Source organism: Phalacrocorax carbo, chromosome 5 (genome assembly GCF_963921805.1).
Source record: "Phalacrocorax carbo chromosome 5, bPhaCar2.1, whole genome shotgun sequence".
NCBI classification, from domain to species: Eukaryota; Metazoa; Chordata; class Aves; order Suliformes; family Phalacrocoracidae; genus Phalacrocorax; species Phalacrocorax carbo.
Window position 1 is genome coordinate 57,732,951 of NC_087517.1, and position 21,831 is coordinate 57,754,781.

The 21,831-nt window shown below is 39.8% G+C and overlaps 3 protein-coding genes across 5 annotated transcripts in view; 2 read left to right on the plus strand and 1 right to left on the minus strand.

The window, feature by feature from the left end:
- Positions 1 to 17,523, minus strand: part of PDE3B (phosphodiesterase 3B) — a 109,263-nt gene extending 91,740 nt beyond the window's left edge. For all 3 annotated transcript variants that reach the window (XM_064452632.1, XM_064452631.1, XM_064452630.1), the window contains exon 1: positions 16,495 to 17,523. In XM_064452632.1, coding sequence (XP_064308702.1) covers positions 16,495 to 17,523 — 1,029 coding nt within the window. The remainder of the gene's footprint in view (positions 1 to 16,494) is intronic.
- Positions 17,522 to 18,470, plus strand: LOC135313497 (uncharacterized). The gene is made up of 2 exons (XM_064452641.1): positions 17,522 to 18,208; positions 18,402 to 18,470. Exon 1 carries the CDS (start codon positions 17,522 to 17,524, stop codon positions 18,188 to 18,190), a length of 669 nt encoding a protein of 222 aa, XP_064308711.1. The 3' UTR covers positions 18,191 to 18,208; positions 18,402 to 18,470.
- The window catches only part of PSMA1 (proteasome 20S subunit alpha 1), a 33,481-nt gene continuing 29,851 nt past the window's right edge, over positions 18,202 to 21,831 (plus strand). Inside the window, exon 1 of the mRNA XM_064452640.1 lies at positions 18,202 to 18,516. The gene's annotated coding sequence lies outside the window, so the exon portion shown is untranslated. The remainder of the gene's footprint in view (positions 18,517 to 21,831) is intronic.

Sequence of the window (21,831 nt, forward strand, 5' to 3'; positions counted from 1 at the left end):
AATATGATATTCCAGAAACAACAACTGAATGTTGTCAGTTCATAAAAGCACTTTGAAAAATAGCTAACAAGTGCTGAATGAACATTAATTCAGATAATTGAACAATATTAAAAGTTATGCAGAAAAATAAGTATGTGATCATGTAACTCCCAGCTCCTTCATTGAAGGCTTACAGGGCTAAAATACTAAACGAGGATAAATCAAAATATTCAATATGTTTGATGTACTGCACAACCTCCAGGCATTGCCCTAAATAAATGGCAAAGTTACTGGACACGCACTCATGGAACCCAATGATGATCTAATGACACCATAACCTCCATTTTGCTCTCCGGGATTGAAGGGATACAGAAGACTAAGGATTCACAATTCAAAAATTGAGATTTCCAGATCTTGCTTTGTTAACATTTATATTAGCTGTTTATTAATCATACAGATTTAAATCCCAAAACTCATTGACTTCATAACTTGCAGTTGAGCTAATATGAATACATACCAAATAAAGCACACACCAAGCAGAGGCCACATGCAACAACATGTGTTAGTGAGGTTGGACAAGTCAGTCAAACAATTTTCAACTAGCAGCAAAACAGTTGCTCTTCCTTTAGAATGGCATCTCAGTGCTTTAGCCACCTCCACCCAAGCACGTTTTTTGTTTGTTTGTTTTTCAATAAAATAAAGACAATCCCATATGCAGAACCCAGGCCAGGTAGACAGTGATCACTGTTTGGAATGCAACCCCGGTGATCAGCTGACCACAGGTAACACTTTCCTACAGTGTGAAAACTGCCCTAAAATATGGTCTGCCAGACTCTTAAAGCCAAGTTAACCTGTCGTAAATGTGCAGAAACAGAGATACTCAATCTTTCTAAACCTTGCATTCAAGAGTTCAGGGTGGGGTGGGGGGGAAGGTCACGTCTGGAGTTGGGGTTTGGTTTTTTTGTTGTTGTTGTTGGGTGGGGTTTTGTTTGGGGTGTTTCTTGGAGGGAGTTAGGGAGGTTTGGTTGGGTGGGTTTTTTTCTGCGAAGAGCTTCGAGCATAGACTTCAGATACTAACACAGCTCTAACTGATGATCTGTCAAAGTTATCCTTTTAAGAAGGAAGAAAATGCAGGGGGTTTATACGGCAGAATTCTTCCAAAATAATTTGAAAATCCTAGTATTCAAACACTTAAAATATATTAACTTTTTAAGCTTCACACAAACACAGGAACACAAGTGTATTCTATATTAACCTCAACATTTTAAAAAGTTTAGCCTTTAACTATGTACTATAATACTAGTTTGTTAAAATCTAAGTTTATTTGTGTGTTTGCCTATGTAAAAAAAAAAGTAAAAACACAGTAACAAACACTTTAATCTGTTGGTCACTGCATGATTTTTCCCTAAAAAAAAAAAACAAACAACTAGCCGTAGCTTGCCATAAGGCAATACCCATACTACTAACAGACATCCATATTAAATAATTTACTGTGAATTTGTTTACTGTTTTTAAGTAGAATGCAGAGGACATGATGGTTTTCTGAGATAAAACACACCCTGCTTTCAACACTAACCGGTTTATATTAGTGGCCAGGTAACCACTGGAAGTTAGTGAATTCAGTCAACGCAGGAAAAAAGTATTTAGAAAAAGAATCCCTTGCTTTAGAGGTTAAACTTCAGGTAATAATAATTTTCAAAACTATGTTTTCATATGTAACACACAAGAATACTTCAGTATAATTGATAGAAAAGCTGGTGATATCCGGAACACTGGTGAAACTTGCACAATACTTGATTTTGGTAACTAGGAAAGATCAGTTTCATAGAGATCACAAAAATTTGATTGTCCATCTTTCAGAATCAAGCACAGCTACAATGTTCTTTGGAGAAGTAGGCTGGAGAGTTTAAATAATTTTTCAATTTATCTCAAATAGCACTTTGCAAATTCTCATGAGTGCCATAGTCTCAGTCACAACCGAACAGTTTGAGATGAGGCTGGTCTTTTCCTTTGTAACAGTCAAGTTCAGCTTGCAACATTATCAAAAATAAAAGAACTGTAAGCTAACTGCTGGCAAGTATGACGCAAACAGTTTCCTAGGTAACAGCCCAAGTTGCTGAAGTGCCTGATCCAGCATTTCCTCATCTGTTTGCACTCACACCAGCAGTCTGACAATGTAGTCACTGCATCCTGTTTCACTCAGAAGCCAGTGAAACACAGTGAGCTTAACCCTTGACTAACATATTTACAGTTAGCCTATCGTACCTATAGATTAGCTCTTACAGCAATGCATTTTTAATATTCTCACACCTTTGCAGTAGCTGTCTACACTGCATTTTTTTAATTGAGAAGCAAATAATGAGAAAGAAAGCTAAAATAAAAAACCCAGCATGTAATGGATATCTTTTAATTTGTATTTTCACTACTGAAAGTTTCTGCCACAAATTAAGTTTTAAAAAAATTAGTCACCTGCAGATTTCACATAAAACATCAAATTATCTGTATCTGATTTTAACTTTATAGGTCCAGAATTTTCCTGATTTTATACTACACCCAAAGTAAATCAGATACATCAAGAGGATCTATCAAACTACTTGTCATTCACTTCAAATAGATGTGTATTCATATAAAAGGAGGAAGCATGTTTTAAAAGTATACCACAAAATAGTTACTGTATACACCAATAAAAACAAAAATCACATTTTGATGTAAAAAAAAATGTAAAGAGCATGGATCTCATCAGTGAGCTACCTTTCAGGGGAACTGTGTTTCTAGAGCAAATTAAATAAAATCAAACACATTAATCAAAGAAATTCAAAGACTGGCCTTTCTGACAATATATTGCACCAAAAAAATTTGGATAATTTTAGGGTTTATTTTTAAATGTGAATTTGGTCATTTCAGGACATGAACAAACATGAAACAAACTATTCCCAGCACAGAGCTTTTATGTGCTGGCATTGGTGCTTATCCAGTGTAAAACACAACTGTTTTTCTGTACTATGGGATAGTTGTGGGGCACAAAGAAAGCAAAGAGATAAAAGTAATATTTTTTGGTTAAAAATTCTGGGCAGTGCTTCAGCAAAAGCAAAGTACACATGAAATTTACTGGTGAAAAAAATCTCCCACCTTCACTGACTCATCTACTCAGTGCAATTTTAAGTGGGAAATCCCCTAAAGCATTCTGAAATAGACAGATGACAGCCAGCCAGAACAACCTGTCACAGCAGCTTCCTGACCACTAAAGAGAACTAGGTATCGAAAACATGAAGGTGCAGGGAAAGAGGTGATGTTAGGGACTTTTCACTATTTCTTTCACAAAAGCTTACTCGCTCAGGACACGAGGTTCATATCAAGCTAGAACTGCTTGAAAAGGAGATCTGAACTAGTCCTGATTTTCCAGGAACTGGAAGTCTCATGCTTTCAAATACACCATGGATTCTCCAGTTCCTTGGGAGGCCTTCTTACTCAAATCTAGTATCATAACTTATCCATATCAGAAAACACAAAAAAGAATGGTTAGGCCAAAAAGCCCAGAGAAAAGAAGCAGCCTGAAATGAAACTCTGAAGAACAGTATGCAGGTATGCACTGGCAACTATACTTATCTAGAAAATAAAGAAAAAAGGGCTACCATGTTTACAAAATATGATCCATGTTCTGGATCAGCCAGCAGTTAGCTGCTTGTTAGCATCTCAGTGATGTTTTTCTCTAAATGCAGGAGTTTCCGTCAGCAGGCTTTTTACTCTATTAGCATAGTGTTCCTCTGCATCACTTAGCTTCTTCCCATACACCTGCATTCCTCTGTTCTGATGTTGCAGTACCCACATAGTAGGTACGAAGGCAGAATAAAAAAGAAAGAAATGTTTTCTTCACCAATGGACAATTTTCCTCAGTTAAATGGAAAGCTGGCTGAGAAAAAAAAATAAAGGAAGTAGTCTGGTATGCGATTATGGAAATTCCAGAAAGAGATCAAGAATTTTCAGGGATGAAGAGGCAACGATAGGCAGAAAACCTGTGATAACACAAGGCATGTTGAGGAACGCAAATATCCCTGTAGAGGAGGGAAGCAAACTAGCACGACTAGCAAAACTATTGTGGCAGGGTTATGCTGGGATACAAAAGATTCTCACTGCAACTCAGGGAGCCCTGAGAAAAATCATGAGCCACGTGACAGCTTTAGGTTATGGGATTCAAGGTTCAGACAGGTTCTCCAAAACTAAAGCTTAAAATGGTTGCTGAGGACATCTTTGATAAAATGAGTTTTTAAATGCCTGGATTAGAACCACATACAAAAGTTCTGCCGGGTACACTAAAAAGTACTCATATCTAACTATGAACATAGGCACCAAATGACATAACCATTTTGGTTATGTAATTGGTATATAATAAAACCATTTTGCATAGAGGCTTGCAAGTCTATCCAAATACTAATGATTTAGTCCTTTTGCAATACTCAGAATAATTATGTGCTTTATAACAACTGACTAACTACAGAATCCACCATCACAATATACGGTGTTTTTCCAGCTCCACTGACTAGGACACAAGAAGGAAAAATACAGCTCTGTCCACCAAGCTAGATAACCTCCCAAATGACGCTCATGACAAGGCAGATGCAGGAAACCCACTGTTCTTTTTGACTATGGCTTTTCTTGGCTCACCCCTTTTCCTGAAATCTGCAGGGGTACCACTGCAGAACATCTCAAAAAGTGAAGCAGAGCTGATGGGAAAAGACAGACCTGGGACACAGCTGGGAATCTAACAGACACGCTGAGCCAAACTATTACTCAGAAATTGGAAATAAAGTCCAAAATTTCCTTAAAAAAAAAAAGTTCTGCAAAAGTCCAGTTAAATTTGCTTGCCCTGTGGAGGCAAATAAAGATCAAGACATCAGGACATAAAATACTCCTCTTCTCTTACTGACCCTGTTACAACCCAAGCTGTAATCAGAATGAAATACCTCCATTAAATTTGAATATGAACATCAGTATTCTAAAGATCAGGCAAAGCTTTCTTATAGCTCTCAAACATTGCAGGAAGGAACATTGACAAATACAAATCCTCTAATTCTTCCTCCATTTTGGATGAGAAATGAAGGGGGTAAGATGTTTAGTGTTTGGGGTTTTTTTGAGGTACGGTTCATTCCCTATTGTCATTAGTCAGCCAGCTACTCTTGCTACAACTACAGCACTTGAGCCAATACTACTCCTACTTCTCCCTCCTCACTTGCTTACAATAGGAGAGAGTTAGGCAAAACATGAACAAAATGGCTAAAGGCTCAGTCTTCCCCAAAAAAACCCAAAAAACCACAAACCACAAAACACCCAACACCTAGAAAACCTTTGTCCCCTCTGTCCAGGAAATAAACAGAGGATTGTTTTCAGCTTTGAAACTATCAAAGACGTACAGATTCTCTTTGGGCAGCAAAGAGTAAGTTCCTAACTATAAAAGCCTACCTATTAAGAGCTCAAATCTTACAAATAAATTTGCAGTTACACTTATGGAGGATGAATCAGGTGAGTAAGCACCCTGCATCTAACTTGCAGAACTAAAAGCACAAAATGAAGAAAACAAAGAACTTCACAATATTGTATAGTATCAAGGTAAAGGATACGGTCTGTATGTCAAAAATAAATGTACACACCTTTGCACATGCCGTCTACCTATGTATCATTTTTCAATAATGGACTTTTACATGGCACTGAAGTAAGGGATTCTAGAAATATTTTTATGCTGTAATGCAAAGAAATATTTAATTCTTCTATCTTATAAACTACATGTTACCAAATGTTCCACACATTTTTCTAAACAACAATTTGATTGCTAGGTTTCTAAAGAAGTAAAATGTTTTCAGTCAGAACATTTTTATGTCTTTGCTGAAAGATACTTGTAATTTTGGACTAAATTACGTTACTGATCTTGTAATGTGTAGAAAGACAAAGAACACACTGGTAGGAAGGGGTGTTAAAATTATTGTAAAAATAAGAACAGGTAAGGACAGGGAAGGAGAAAGAAAAATTACATTTCAAAAAAGACAAAACAAGTAAGCAATTTACTATTGAATATTAATCTCCTGGGATATTATTTTTCTTGTATTTTCAAGGCCCAAATAATTAAAGATGTGCCTTCTAACAGCACACCAATCCTGTCCAACACCAGATAGGTGAAAGGAACATAGCTTTAAGAATGTATTCAAGATTGTTAACACTTGCTACTAGAGAGCTAAAGTTATAAATGACATTAAACCCAGTGAATTTTTAAACAAATAAGGACTATAGTCTGAATCCTTACATGCTGTAAAACACATGTTCTTTTCCACTTCAAAGCTTAAGTGCTCTGCTATCTCTAGGGAGCTTCTTACTAGAATAAGTGTTAAGGCAACTAGTCTCATACAAGAAAAAATTACATAAGACTAACTATATACCTTTACAGGTCCTTTATTAAAGCTGTATTGAATTCTGCAGTTGACCCTGAAATGACATCTCTATTATATGAAACACAGTTTGATTCTTTTCTAAAGTTGTAAGATGCTTTCCTGAACAAGGTATCAATTTCATATTTACGGATATAACAGCAGTTTCTAAATGAAGTTGTCCTGAAATTTTATCCTTAACAATCTTAGTAATGGGTTACATAAATTTCACATGTAAGCACAGGGTTCTACTCAGTTTCAACAAGACTGTTTGCAGCTTAGGGTCTTTTAACTAGTTTTGATTTTTACTCTTCATAAAAAAATTGTTATCCTCCAAACACAGACTGAAGTACTGGTGTTTTTCTTCAGAACATTCTGCAGATGTCTCTGATATGACAGCCACTGTCTCAGAGGGGTTGAAAACAGGCCACCCTTAAAAGCAATAGCCAGCATCTGCCTCTGCTCATCTACTCCCGCTTTCTTATTTTCATCTTGACATCATAGAAAATCACTTGCAAACCTGTTATTGTCAAGATTCTCTAAAAATTCTTTGGCATCTACCAAGCAGGTTTCCAGTTATGAAAAATAAATTAATTAAAAGCAATGACTAAAAAGACTGGTTATTAACACAAAAGCTATTCCAAACACGCCTTTCTTAATCAGACTTGCTCAACCAGAAACTTCAAACAGAAATTAAAAAAAAGATTTTCAGTATTACCATGGTATGGAAACATTCTGCTATGGTGAATAAGAGGTAGCAAGAGGCTCTGATACAGATTCTAATAAATGTATTTCTATAACTACATTAAAAAAAGCTAACAGATACTCAGAATACTACAGATAATCAAAATACTTTCAACTGCACTTTGCCATAACAGCACAAAGCTGTTATTTACATCATGGTAAGCACTCATTTTAACTTCAGATAGACATACTACATTTCTTTAATCACTGGAAAGATGCTACATAACATTCCTCAGCTTTTTACTATTAAAAAGAGACTAGAGGATGCCTAGTTAAACATGACAACACAAGTTTGTTTGCATTTGCTAGTTAAGATATGAAATATACTGCTTTATCCTATACCAACATGTTAAGAAGAACCAAGCCCCTGTCATCATTAATGTATGTGTGTGTTTACTCCATCTATAAGCAGCAATACACAGTAGGTACATCTGCATTTCAGTGCACTTGTATGGACAGTCTCAATGGAAACAGCATAACCCAGATCAACCTTCATCCCCCCTGAGCAAAATTAAGCCTACTTCTCACAGATGCATCTAGTCAAGAGGAAAACTGTGCTAATGTACTTTTACTTCTTCCAGTCTGAGCCAATTCCTTCAGGGCAGTGCCAGAGCAGATGGCATTTCACAGGCACAGCAGGACCTAAACTTTTTCAGTCTGCTAATCATACCTTCAGGTTTCAACATAAATTTCCCTCCCTTACTACCCACACATAAGACTATAACTGCTTGTATCTATACAAATGCAGTTTAAATTAACTGAAATTTAATCTCATACTATGTAATGAGGATAATTCTAAGGGAGTGAGAATGTGTAGGACACTATGGAATTGCAAGAGTGGGTATCAAAGAGCCTGTGCATGCATTTACACATTACACCACTGTATTGGTGGCAAACCAAATGAAATGAAGACTAGCGTGGACATTAATCAAGACAGCAATCATTTAAGACTTCTCTCAAAGACATTCCTTTCTTTTTAAAGTTAGCAACATTAAACTACATGCATGATACTGAATTTTATTAACTACTAATGACGTCCTATACAGAGATCAATCCCTGCCTCAGAGAAAACTCAGAAAAAGTCTGTTTATATCTATCCTTTCCAAAGTCACAAGCCCAGCTAAGAGGCCATCCACTTCTGTAAAGCACACACAGAGTTATGGTTCTTTGGCCACCATACATCTCTCACACAGAAGAATAATTTGATATCTGAGGATTAGTGTTTATCAGTCATCAAATGTTGAAAAACAGCAGGTGTATCAGCAATTTGCGTGAAACAAAAGAAACTGTTCTGGAGAGCCAGAGTACTAGAAAAACTCACTGGCACCTGCTCTTAAAGAAAACAAAAAACCTACTTGTCCTATATTAGTAACTTAGGGTACCCAGAAATTTAGAGTTCCTTTGAGAGAATCTGCCAGACAGAAGGAACAAAACAACACTCCTGAAGTGGCAAACAGGTATCACACAAGAGTGCTTAGGAGAAAATAAAATTTAAAAATTTACAAAAAGAACATAAATAAATGATGATTGAATCTGTAATATTAAACTGACTCTAAGGAGAGGGGAAAAAAAAAAAGACGCTAAATGTAAATACAGGCCTTTAATTTTAGGTTACACTGGAACAAAAATCATGCTAAAAATGTGGTAAGCCTTCTGTAAGAGTGCCTTTTTTAGCCTTTAGTTTAGCTCCTATCCTGTTAAAGGGGTTTAATCTAATCAAAAAGAAAATGTAACATGACCAATAATGAAGGTTAAAAGAGACACTTACTGTAGTGCCTATACAGGAGTCATAGTTAAGCTGTTATTTGAATAAAACTGATAAAAATTCCCTCTGCAAACCTTAAGTTTCACACACTTTCAGAAGATTTGGTTCTGTTTTATGAACTTTGCTGATAAAACTGTACTGACAATAGATATAAACAGGCAGGTGTGACACAGGCTTGCTGTATCACCATCTAACAGTGGTACAGTTCTTCTGGGGCAGGGGAGCAGCACTGGCTGTTCTGGGCATACTGAAAGGACTCACCCCAAATTAAACCCCATGTATATTTCTCAACTACTATTACCAGCATGGATATAGCTAAACCAATGTACCTATATTGCTAATTCATACCAAAAAGCCTGGAATGTTCCTCATAAAAAGAGGGAAGATCTCCCAAAACCAAATCCAAAGTACCCAAATACAGCTTCACATGGTACATTTTCTATAGTATCTTGATTAGTTTAAAAATAGTAAATTAGATAGGAAAAAGATAATTTTAACATTCCATAAAACAAACTTTTATTTATCACATGAACAACAATGGAACATTTGCTGCAAGTATGCCTCTAACTTAGTAAAGGTATTTGGGCTTGCATATAGGAACAATAAGGCTGGCAGCTCAGTACTGGGTAACAAAACTTGTCAGGATTACTATTCAATCAGTCCTTTTATTGGAAATGCGTCGGTTGCTTCCACACCTCCTGTACGAAGTGAGGTTAGCACTGGTAGTTATGAGTAGTTCTGGATAGTTCAATACTTACGAAAACCAGTGCTGCTATCAAACAGATAGAGGGCTATAATAAAATTACTTGGATATCCATGCCCTATTCTGTCCCTCTCCCAGTAAACTAGCGATTGTTTCAAAGGAACATACTATACATAAAAGCTATGAAAAAGTAGGGATGGCCCAACACATCAAAACTTACTTCTGGTCACCAGCTGCCTGTATTCATATGACTTACGTCCTTTCCCAAAGCTGTATGATCCATTTTCAAATATAAAACTGCTCCAGAAACTAAGATTTTATTTCAGCCATCATTCATTGTTATGCCTTCTCAAGTTCCTAGAACACTTCATTTTGTCACACACACATAAGGCCATTCACTTAACTGGTCTTCCTTAAAGACAGATCTCTCCAATCTGTTTCTGCCACACTTCCCCTTCTCAAATACCATCATCTGTCAGTTCACTTGCTACCCTGTGAACTCTAATTTATCAGCATCCATGGTTCCTGTATGTTTGGAAGGCTCTAGTACTCTTACTTCCACTGGCTCCTTAAAGTTATTGATCCTTTTCACACTTCACTAACATTCACTCATATACTACACAGTCTGCCCTGATCAATCCAAGTCCTCACTTTTACCTTAAATTTTAATTCCTGCTGTTGAGTTGCAAAGTCCCATTATTTTTTTTCCCGCAGTTTATTCTGTTGTGTCATTCCATCTTGCTAAGCATTGTTTTCACCCACTGAAGTCATGTTGAAATTCAACATTTCCTTTTACTCCCCTTTACTCATCTTAAACTATTCTTTCAGCTCTTTCTCCACATAGTTTTGTCCTGGAAAAATGGGTGAGATTCCAACAAAATATTCTACGGCCATAGCCTCCTGTGGTCTGCCCTCCCTTCTCATTTGGCAGAAAGAAGATTCTCATCTGTTTTCCACCACAAGTTTTTGCATCAATGATAGAACAGACTACATCTCCCAGTTTCCCTGCCTGTAATCCTTATCTTTGTATAAAAGTACAAGATTTACTCTTTTCCATCTTCAGGAACTCGTTTCTGAACGCCAGACCTGATAGTTACAGTTGGCTTTGTTCAGTGGTTTGTTTCAATGATGGTAAGGCTGCGTGAAGTTTTCATTTTTAGGTATCTGAAAAAAACAAAACTTGAGGAAAAAAGCTTTTTTTTAAAATACCACTTTCCTATCAAAAGTCAAATAAGGCCCAGGTTAGAACAGAATTCCTGGCCCCCAGTTCTGGCATTCACTCATGACATGAGACACACTCACATGGATTCTTAGAGTTCAGCTCACACTGCAGACTTGCCCTGTGTCAGGGCATATTCCACAGGGTCTCTTCACTTGCCACTCACGTTTTTTCATAAAACTTGCTGGAATTTGATATCTTTGAAACTCCTAAGGCCATAGTATTAAATCAGTTCAGCTGGTCAAGTTCAACTATTAGGATGGCACTGTCAGGCATACACATACACACACTATGTCAAAAGATGAGTCTTTTCCTCTGGAAAATATACCTGACTCCTCGTAATTCTCTTCCCTTTCATATTTGTTGTGAATATACTGTTCACAAACCACAGTGTGTCCTCTTTGCCATCCTAGAGACTCTCCTGCAAACCTTTTGTTCCTCATCTCTACAACTTTCTTTTTTAAGTTTAAAATGTATTCCTACTCAAAGCTGAAACTTAGTATCTTACCCAATTTATTCTGTCAGTTTTCTTTGACACAACCACACAGTTCTTGGAACATTCTCTCCCAGCTTCCTCCATTTCTTTTCTACTGGTGTTCTGGTCACTCCTGTAATATGCCATCTTCACCTTCCTCCAAATTTCTCCAGCATTTCCACAGCAGTTGTCTTTGATCTCCTTCCCTTCTCCATTTACGTTTTCTTTCTGGGAAACCACACCTGCAGAAATAGTCAACCCCCTTCGCTACGCTGACAACTTGAAGATATGTTTCCCTGCTTTTAGCATACTTTTTCTGCCCAGAACATGAACTGCCACCAAGTCTTGGATATCTAAAAACCAGCTCAGGTAAACTTAGCTGACAGAGTTCTTAAGGGCACTCAGTCTCCCTAATAGCATTCTTTGTCATTCTCTGGGAACCACTGTACGGTCCTGGTGGTCACTTTGCCAGCAGATACCATCTTAAATTCTGACCTCTCTACAGGTCTTTATGGGCAGACCATGCTCAAATCATCCTTTCTTTGCAGTACCATACTTCAAGAATTTAACTTCAGGATGAAAAAAAAAAAGAGAAAGAGAAAAAAGGATGCAATTTTTACCAAGAGTCTTCTCATTTTACATTTCATCCAGCACAAAACATCTTGTCAAGATCAGAGAACCAGACAGAAACAAGAGTCCTACTCATCCAAAATACTGTTGCAAAAACAGTTTTCCAAGACTGTTGCTTTCACCATGTAATCCTCCTCTTTGCATATTCCCTACACTCAGTCGCATCCCATTATAACTGATTACATTCACAGCTCAACACACCCACATTTCTACCTTGATTTTCCCCAATAAGACAAACAATAAAAATCCAAGAGGTACAAAGATTCTGTTAACAACAGAAACAAATATTGACCTGTAGGTACACTTGTGGTAACAGTCATTGTAATCGTTAGGGGAAAACTTAACATTACAAAGAGCTAGTTCATCAAATAGATAGCAAGAGGAGTTACCTGTTATGCTATTGGCTTTAATCAACAGGTAAAAGCTCACCTGTTTCTAGGCTGCAAACAATACCTGAATTTAGCAGTTTTAAGACACCATAAAATACATAGTAAGAGAGCATCTGCACTAGAAAGTTTATACTCTGAGCACAAAATATAATTTCTTATATAGGTAACATACACAGATATAAATTGTCTAAGCAAATACGGAACTGCATTAATTTCAAGTTTCATAAATATTTTAGACTCTTGAAATTGAGTCCTGATCTTCCTAAGGTAATGCATCAAAGGTATGAGATAGTTTGGAAGAGAAACTGGGGAGAGGTGGCAGTCAACCCAACAACCTAACCACAAGACAGTTCTTCCTGTAATTAACAGAATGAAACATGAAAGCAGTCTTTATCCAGGAAATATCCCAGCCTTCCTACATGTTTGAACCTAGTCAGGTAACTAGGAAAAGTATCAGCTCTGTTTGCAGACTGTTTTGGCCACATATCCTGTATATTCCATTAGGAAGGCCTATTCTTTACTCCAGGAAAAATATGAATTTTAGAAATCACATTCTTTCTGGATTCTGAGAAGTTCCTATGTATGAGTTCCTACACACAGTTATTTACTCTCATATACATGTTCACCAACATGTTAAAGAAGTGTTTTACTACAATATTTTTCAGGACACAGGGTGTTTACAAGACCTGAAATACTGACAAGCACCTTTTATACTTCCAATTCTGATTTGGCTTTCACACACACACAAAAAATTTAAGTGCAAAGCATGCAACAGTCAATGAAGACAAACCCTTTAACACCAGCAGCAGTAGGTACAGCTAACAGATTAGCAGCTGATTAATACATGCAATCAAAACATCATCTACATAAAATTTGTAATACAAATCAATACTGCAGTCATACTGCTAATAAGCAATTCATCTCTAGGTCCAAGATGAATTCTGACGTAAGAAAACAAAAAGCCTGTTTACTGCTAAAATCATATGAATTTCTGTGAGCAGAAGTGTTAATATAGTAGACCTCAGAAAAGACACTGTATTTAGATAATTTTTAGCCTTAATTTTAGCCATATTGCTTCCTTCTAGGCATATTTATATATTTTGATAATGGCATTTAACTATACTCACATAAAAATTTTAAGATATAATTTATTCAAGACTCTTCTCCCACCTCAAACTACATTGCTAGCTGTATGTACTGGAGAAAAGCCACACACAGAATGGATTTGTAGACTTTGATAGCTAAAGGAAGCATAGATACTCATATACAAGGTAAGAATAAAGGTGATCTAATTTTATCATCCTTGCAGCGTTAGAGTTGCCATACCTGTTCAAGTACAGAATGCAATAATCTGAATATTTGTCATAAGGATTGCTCACATTAGAAAGCATTTACAAGATCGTGCTCACAGGGCCTCTTTCCACTTCTACCCTAGAAAACAGCGATAGCTCCATCCAATTCCAGTGTGCGCACACTACTGATTCCACATACCTGTCCCCCCCCGCACACAGACCCCTTAGAATTGTTGGCTTAATAAAAAAAACAGTCACTCATGATAATTATTTTCTCATGTATTTAACTAGAGTCGGGCATAATTTCAAATCAACAAGTAACTGAAAACTTAAGGTCAATACTAGCATTCCCTATTTTCCTCAAAGAGTAACTAAAATCTACACAAAATGAAAATTTTTCACAATGAGAACTATCAGCCATTGGAATAATCTTACCTGGGAAGTGGTGGATTCCCCAACACTGGACACTTAAGACTGAGCTGGACAGATTGCTGGGCCATCTTGGCTAGACCATCCTTTTGCCAAGACAGGTTGGACCAGGTGACCCTTGAGGTCCCTTCTAAGCTGCTATTCTATGATTCAGAACATCAGCCTTTTTTGTTCTTATGTGGCCCTGCTTGCAGAGGTTCGTACAGACCTCTACATACAAGAGGTTCGTAACAATCATACAAAATAGATCTAACAGAATCATAAGAGCAACTCAGCTCTCATTCATCAAAGTACTGTCATGGTGGACTTGCAGCACATTCCTTGTACTCCATTGATCTTCCTAACAATGCTCATTAAACTCATTCTTAAAATATTAATATTGGAAAAGAATCATTGTAGTATTTTATAAAGATCTGCAAAACATGCAATCAGTCCTTAAAGAAAATTCACATAATAAATGTTCTCTGAAAAGCATTAAGTGCATGCATTCCTTCTGTTTCAAGGAAGCAACGTAAAAACCCTGTAGTGTTTATTCAAATAAAATAACACATTATGGGCTTACTTCTCCCCCCCCCCAAACAATTGACGTTTTATCAGCTCTCGATGTCTGATCTCTCTCAAGTCAGACAGATCAGAGGATTTAACCTGTGTTATGCTTTAAAAATTACATATAAAATATTGCACAGAACATATATCTACAAATCCCATTTAGACTGTGCTTAATAAAGCACAACTATTTATTGTAAAGCATAATAGACTATTAGGAAAATAAAGAACTTCAGATCTCTTTGTTGTTTCTGTTCGCTTCTAGTGATAAAGATATCAAATTCTGGAAGTCTACCAAACAGTAACATTTTATTATGAACACGTATGATTTAAGTACTGCCAATAAATTCTATGTATTTAGTTATGGTTGACATTTATGATGTTAAAGAATAATAAGTGCCTTAACTTGAAATATACACATGCCCGTAGAAAGTGAGCTGAATATCAAAGGAAGCATTTAGTAACTTGCACAAGAACAAGTATCTTCTATCGTCCAGAAATGTTAATGAAACCACATTTTCTGAAGTTTTTGTACTGCAGACAAATGAGACAGAGAGTGAGTTCCTTACTCTCCAGAAGGGAACAGAGAAAGTAAAGTAGCATACAATAGTCCCTACATATCTTAACTGCTAGTATAATATTTTAATGTTTCTTTCATAATATGCATTAGATAATTTGAAACTTACTGAATGAGTTATTTCTGAAGCTCGTTACAGCACACTTGCATTTTAACCTTCCATGCAAAAACAATTACCGCTGTATTATTCTATTGTGCAAATGCAGGGAAAGAAATGTTCGAAAACTACTCCACCTTTTCAGGTTGACCTCGTATTTCCTCAGACCTATTTCACAGTCAATCACAAGAAGCGCATTACGGAATACACGTCAAAGCAAAATTTCCTTTCGTATCCGTGAATTTCAGCCACAACAGTGGTAGATGGGGAATTCTGCAGCAACAATCACGTCCCAGAAACTGTTCACCTGCACGTTTGTTAAATACACTCCCCTTACTCTCCCTCCTATAACGGGCTGATAATCCGCTTGCAGCAGCCTCGGGCCAGTTGCACCGGCAACACAACTCGATGTTCCTGCAGTTCACGTGCAAGTTCCCAAATAAAAACAAGCTCACCACCACCACGGGGGTTTGCGCTACAAAAAACAAGACTCATTGAAAAGTTTTCCGGGAGGTAGAAACCAACAGAGTTCCATTCAAGAAAGCTGAGCGTTTCGGGCATCTCTCCAGACTCTACTGAACAGCTCTCTCTTCAGTAAAAAGAAGTTTCTTAAATCCCATCAACCCAAACTTAATGTTAACTTACGTGGAGCGAGGAAGACAGGGTGAGAGGGAGAAAGAAGAGACAGTAATCTGCAAGGCAGAAGGACAGCTGCCACTCAAACAACGCTAACATTTGATAAATAATATCCCTCAAAACCTGATATTCCTTTAGCACTTGGCAATCATTTTGTCGACAGAAAGCGGGAAGAACCAGAAGTGCCAGGCAGCTAGAAAGCTGTGATTTCTCTCTCTCGTGAAGTCTGCCAGAAGCGAAGGAGGTGGTGGGCTTTGGAAAAGAAACAATCAAAACAACAAGGTAGCCGGTAGCTGAAGATGTTTGGTTTGGGGTTGTTTTAATCAGTAAGAACTACGTTTTAAGATCGTATGAAAAGCGAGCGAGCCTTCGGTCCTATAGCAAATATATTATTATGGTTTAGCTTCTATACAGACACAAAGGATTATATCGATTCTGTAGGACCGAGTTGAGAAACCCGCTAAGGGACTAACATTTTCCTCCATTCCTCTATCCGGAGTTTGACAGCAGACATCCAGCACAGACATACACAGCGGTTAGGAAAAGCGAGCGGCGCTCATTCCTCAGAAAGTTTCTCCCTCCAGTTTCGGAGAAACCTACCTGCTCTCTGGAAATGCAAGGCAACGAGGGTCTCCTAAACATTTTGCAGCTCCCATAGTAGATGGCCGAAGTTTCCCCTAAGGATACGCAGCTAGATCTCCTCCTGGGTCTGATCACAGGCACTTTTTCCTCCACGCTGGGGAGCCGTGGGTGGTGATGATGCTGGTGGTGTGCTCCTCGGCTCTGAGCCGAGAAGAAGCCGTGCTCGCCACCACAGAGTGCCAAGAGGCAGCCTGCCACCCCGACCGAGCCGGCCAACAGCGGTCTGAGGGCTGGGGGGAGCGAGTGAAGGCTGGTGAGCGACATCAGCCACAACAGGCTGGAGAAGACCAAGACGAGGACGCTCCCGCGCAACTTCAGGGAGCTCTGTAGCAGAGTCAGCGTGGCCACCGATCCCAGCACTGTCAGGAGTCTGCCTAGGACCATCTGCGGCTCGGCGAGGGGCCCAGGCTCCTCTTCGTGCCCCTCCGCGGGCAGCAGCCACTGCAGCGCCACGAAGTCCCCCAAGTAGCAGCACACGGGAAGCGCCAGCAGCCACCAGCGGGTCGTGCCGCCGCCGTGCTCCCCGCGCCTGCCGCCGGCCAGGTAGCAGGTGAGGAAGAAGAAGGCACAGGCGATGCTGAAGAGAGGGCTGAGGCAGTGGGACAAGCACAGCAAGGCGTGCTGCGGCCGAGGGCTCCGCCAGCTGCTCCCGTCCTGCTGGTCCCCGGCGCTGCCCGGGCCGTGCAAGGCCAGGAGCGAGAGGACGGCGGCGGCCAAGGCGCCCAGGCTGAGCAGAGCCCGGGAGGCGGCGGCGGCGGTAGGGAACAGCAGCAGAGAGAGGAAGCTCTTCGGCGGGTCCTGCCGCAGGGTGGTCGCGCAGCTCTTCACGTAGCCGTTCCGTAGGCTCTCCGGGCTGCTGCTGCCGCCGCCGGGGAGCGCCAGGGGGGCGGCCGCCCCGCCGCCGTCCGGCTGCTGGCAGTGCTGCGGGGCTTTGCTGGGTCCGAGGTGGGAGGCGGCCGCGGCGGCGGCTTCTCTCTCTTCCCTCATGGTGGTCGGGGACGCAGGAGGGGGAGGACAGAGAAGAGGCGCGGGTCGCGCTAGTTCGGGCTCGGCCGCGCCTCCCTCATGTCCTCAGGAGAACGGCGCCGGGCTGAGCCGCCGCTTCTCCTCCGCGGGCAGCGGCGTCCGCAGCATGGTGGGAAAAGAGAGAAAAGGTAAAAGTCTCGCTCGCTCGTTCGCTTTCCCCGAACGGATCCAGCGGCAGGGGCTCGCTGTCGCCTCCCAGCGCCCGCCGGCAGCAGCGGCGGCGGCTGGCGAGGCCCCGGCGGGGGTGGGAGTGCGGCGAGGAGCTGCCCCCGCCCGCGGAGCGCCCGCCCGCCTTTCCGCCCGCCTTCCCTCACGCCGCTGCACACGGCGCGCGCGGAAGCCCCTGCGGCGGCACGCGCCCCGGGAGCGGTTGCGCGCTAACTGCCACGCGCTAACGGCCAGCACGGTAGCGGGGGCGGGAGGCGTGCTCCTGCTCCGCGGCCGGCGCGAGCCGCCAGTTCCTTCCCGCCGCTCCGCGCTCGGCGGCCGCCCTGCCCCGCCCCGCCTCGCCCCGCCCTGCCCTGTGGCGGCCGGCAGGGCTCCGGCCCCGCAGCGGCTCCCGCCGCAGGCAGCGGAGGGATCCCGCGGCGCCCGGCCCGCAGGAGAACGCGCCTTCCGTCTGTGTTAAACTGATCTTCCTACAAAGGTGTGCGTGTCCCGCGGGGTGGCCGGCTGCCCACGGGGGGACGGAGCGGGCCCGGCCCAGCCAGCCCCGGCGGCCGCGCACCGCCCTCGGTACCGCGCCGCGGCGGCGGGGAGGGACGTCCGGTCCGGCGATTTAGGGACAGAAACGCTCGGCTGCTCTAACTTGCTTTTTTATCATGTCTTTTTGGTTTGAGATACCATGGAAAAGTTGCTCGTACGGCCTTTAGAGCACAGAAAGCGTATCGAAGTTTTTTCCCTTTAAGGACTGTCCCTCTCTTTTTCCTTTTTTTTTTTCCTAACACCTGAAAAGTAAGTATGGATTAGAGAATTTTCTACACTTTTTTCCCAGTCTTTAACTGAGTTACAGATTAGACTCCATTGCTCGACGAGGTTTGTTTATTTGCATAGCTAATCCCTTTGGAATGGATCAAAATAATCATTTTGGATCTGACTGTTACAAGTGTTTAGACTGCTGTAAGTGAAAATAGGCAGCTAAAGGAATTTCGAGTAATGTCTGCTCATTCATTCTGTTTGTTTGTTTCTGGAAGAGTTAACTGCTTAGTGCTTCTGAAATTATAACTCTGCAGATGCCCCTTGAGACATCTTTCCATGTAATGTTATACTGCCTTACTTAAATTGGCTTAGAAATCAGATCGGGTAAGTCGGTGACTGCACTTTTTGCTTGCTTATTGAAACAAGGAATTCGTAAAATGACTTGGTGCCTTTGTGATTTGCTGCATTTGAACAGCACTCGAGTAGCAGTTGCTTTGGGGAAGCTGTGGTGTAGTAGGAAGTGCTGCTGCAGGATAGCGGCCTAAAAATTAACAATACGCAGAAGTTGTCCAGCATGATTACTGACAGAAAATACAATATACAGTGATAAAGTAACTTCTCTATATAAGAAGATGGAAATACGTAATGATTTGGTTTTCGAAAAGCAGATCAAACTGATGGAATTTTAATAGCATCATACACCTTCCTCTGTTAGAAGTACTCCTACACTCTTTCCCAAAAAAGAAGTAGAAGTTCTGTCCTGACTTGGTACACTTAGTGCCAATACAATGGTACAGAAACCATGTTAAAAAGTTTGCAAAAGAGAAAATCTGAAGTTCCTTTGGAGATTATATTGTTACATTTACTTCTATTCATATGTTAATGCTAGAATTTGGACCACAATCAAGTGTATATGTAAATGTTTTCAAGGCTGAGATGTATCTTGCTATTATGCATAGCTTTTATTTTTTTATTCCCTTGGATTCAGCTATAAATAAATGCATTCTAGAAATAATTAGATATTGTAGTCTTCATTAAAACATCATATTTGAGTATATATGTCTGTAGCAGTGGATACTAGAAAGTGCCTGAGGAAGAGTACAGAGAGATGGGACATCATATGATCCCTTAATACCCTGAATGCAGCCATCTGTGGCTTTAGCACTTTCTGAATCGGAAGTGGTGTCTTATTTTTAATAGTTCTTAGTAGATTTTTATTCCACAAATTTGCCCAGTCATTTTTTTTAAGTCCACGTCGGCTTTTGGCATCTGCAGTGTACTACAGGAAGAAGTCCTGCTCAAAACAATTTGACTATGCATTGTGGTTTTGGTTTTTTATAGAGTTTCCTATCTTAGTTGATATTCTTCTCATTTTGGTAGAAACAATGACCAGTTGCTCTCTAGTCACCTTCTCTCTTCACCTCATGATTTTATATTTTTCCTCAGTCTTTTATTTTCCAAGCTGAAGAGTTTTAGTCTATTTGATTTTTTTTCACGTTACTATTAATATCTTTTTTTTTTTTAAGCACTATGCTTTTGGAGATGAGGAGGCCAGGAGTTACACACAGTATACAAGACACAAGAGCAGTCAGAATAATGGTTTTCATGTGATTATCCACTTCTTTCCTTAAATTTCTTGTCACCTATTTGTTTTGCTTTGTTAGGGAAGTAGAAGCAGATAAACTGAGCATTGTTGAATGTTGTTTTGTTGAACATTGAACAAACATTTTCATAGCATTAACTATGTAGATCCCAGGATCTATTTTCTGACTGTTAACATCTAGATCCACTAGATAGTTTTATAGGTAAGGACAGGATTTTTTTCTGTGCTTACATTATGGTTATCTATATTAAATTTCACCTGTCTGTGCACTCAGGATTGTGAGGCTGTTTGCAGATTCTCTCAGCCAGCAATATTTTTACTACCCTCGGTAACTTCGTATCAACAGCATACTTCACCACCTTACTATTTATTTGTTTTCAGATCGTTTATCATGTACTAATTAGCTTTTATTTCAGTGGCATGTCTGTGCAAAAACACCCTGAAGGAATGTATACACAATTCATTCAAACGTGTAATGGGAATATAGTTGTTCTCTAGTAGTAGCATCTCTGTTGCCTAACAGTACTCGTCCCAGCATATTCCAGGCCCTTGTCCTGAGGAGTTTACAATCTAATCATGAACAATTTCAGTATAAAGAAAACTTGGTTTGAGTAGTTTAGCATCTATCATAAATTAGAATAGTGTTAACTAAATTTCTTCCTGTGACAGAATAATTTTTAGAATAAAGAAATACCTTTTCATTTACTATTCCTTAAATAGAGAAACATATGAAGTGTTTCATTTAAATTGGAATGAAGAAATTAATTTCAGGGTAATGTAATTTTTTTATCTTCTTCCAGTTTTACTAACAAAAGAAGATAGGTAGTTTTGTGATTACGGTTGATTCTTAAGGTACCGTATGATAGAACACCCCTATTTAACAGTGGCTGTTGATACTGTGGCCTCAACATACAAACAAATGTCTTCAGTTGCTATTTGGTAAGTTTCTATATAAAAATTGGGCTATAGTATCTCAAGATACTGAGTTATTGTTTCTGTTGTCTCTTCTCTGTTCCAAAAAGAATAATTAGAAAGAACAGAGAATATAACCGTGACTCTCTTCACTCAAGGCTGTAATCTTGGCATCTTCTTTGGCCTGTTTCTCTCCTTTGACCCACACATCCAGAACATGTCTAAATCTTACCACATCCACTTAAATATTTCTAAGTCTTCATCATTCCCTTCTGTTTGTGCTGCCCAGTGTTTTTTTGTTTGGTTTTTTTTGTGTGTGGGGTTTTTTTTGCCAGTGCTCTGGCTATTGTGTGCCCTATGATCTTGGTATGCACAGGGATCAGCTCTGTTCAAAATTGCTGTGGTTTTCACCTCAAAGTAGCTTTGTTGTCTCCTTTTCTTCAGACATATCAAAAACAAACAATTGATTATTCCCTCCTAATTTAGTTCCGCAGTTCAATCCATTTCTCACCATGTGGACAACTTTTGCATCTGTTTAATAACTTTGGACACAGTTGCCCAGCTCTTAGCTTCAGAAAACCATTTTGTGCTTTCTCTTGTATCAGCACAGAAGGGTTAATCAAATTCTAATTAAAGTTTCTCTTCAAGCCTTCCATTCTGTATTCATTAAAGTAATAATAATCAGATCTAATTATTATTGTATGTAATTGTGCCCTGCTGTAATCCTTGCCCTTTTTACATGGGGAAAGAGATTAACAATATGGTGCCTAACTTGGAAACTTTCACAGGGTAATATTTCAGGAAATTATGAGACACATCAGTGCTTTCTAGATTCT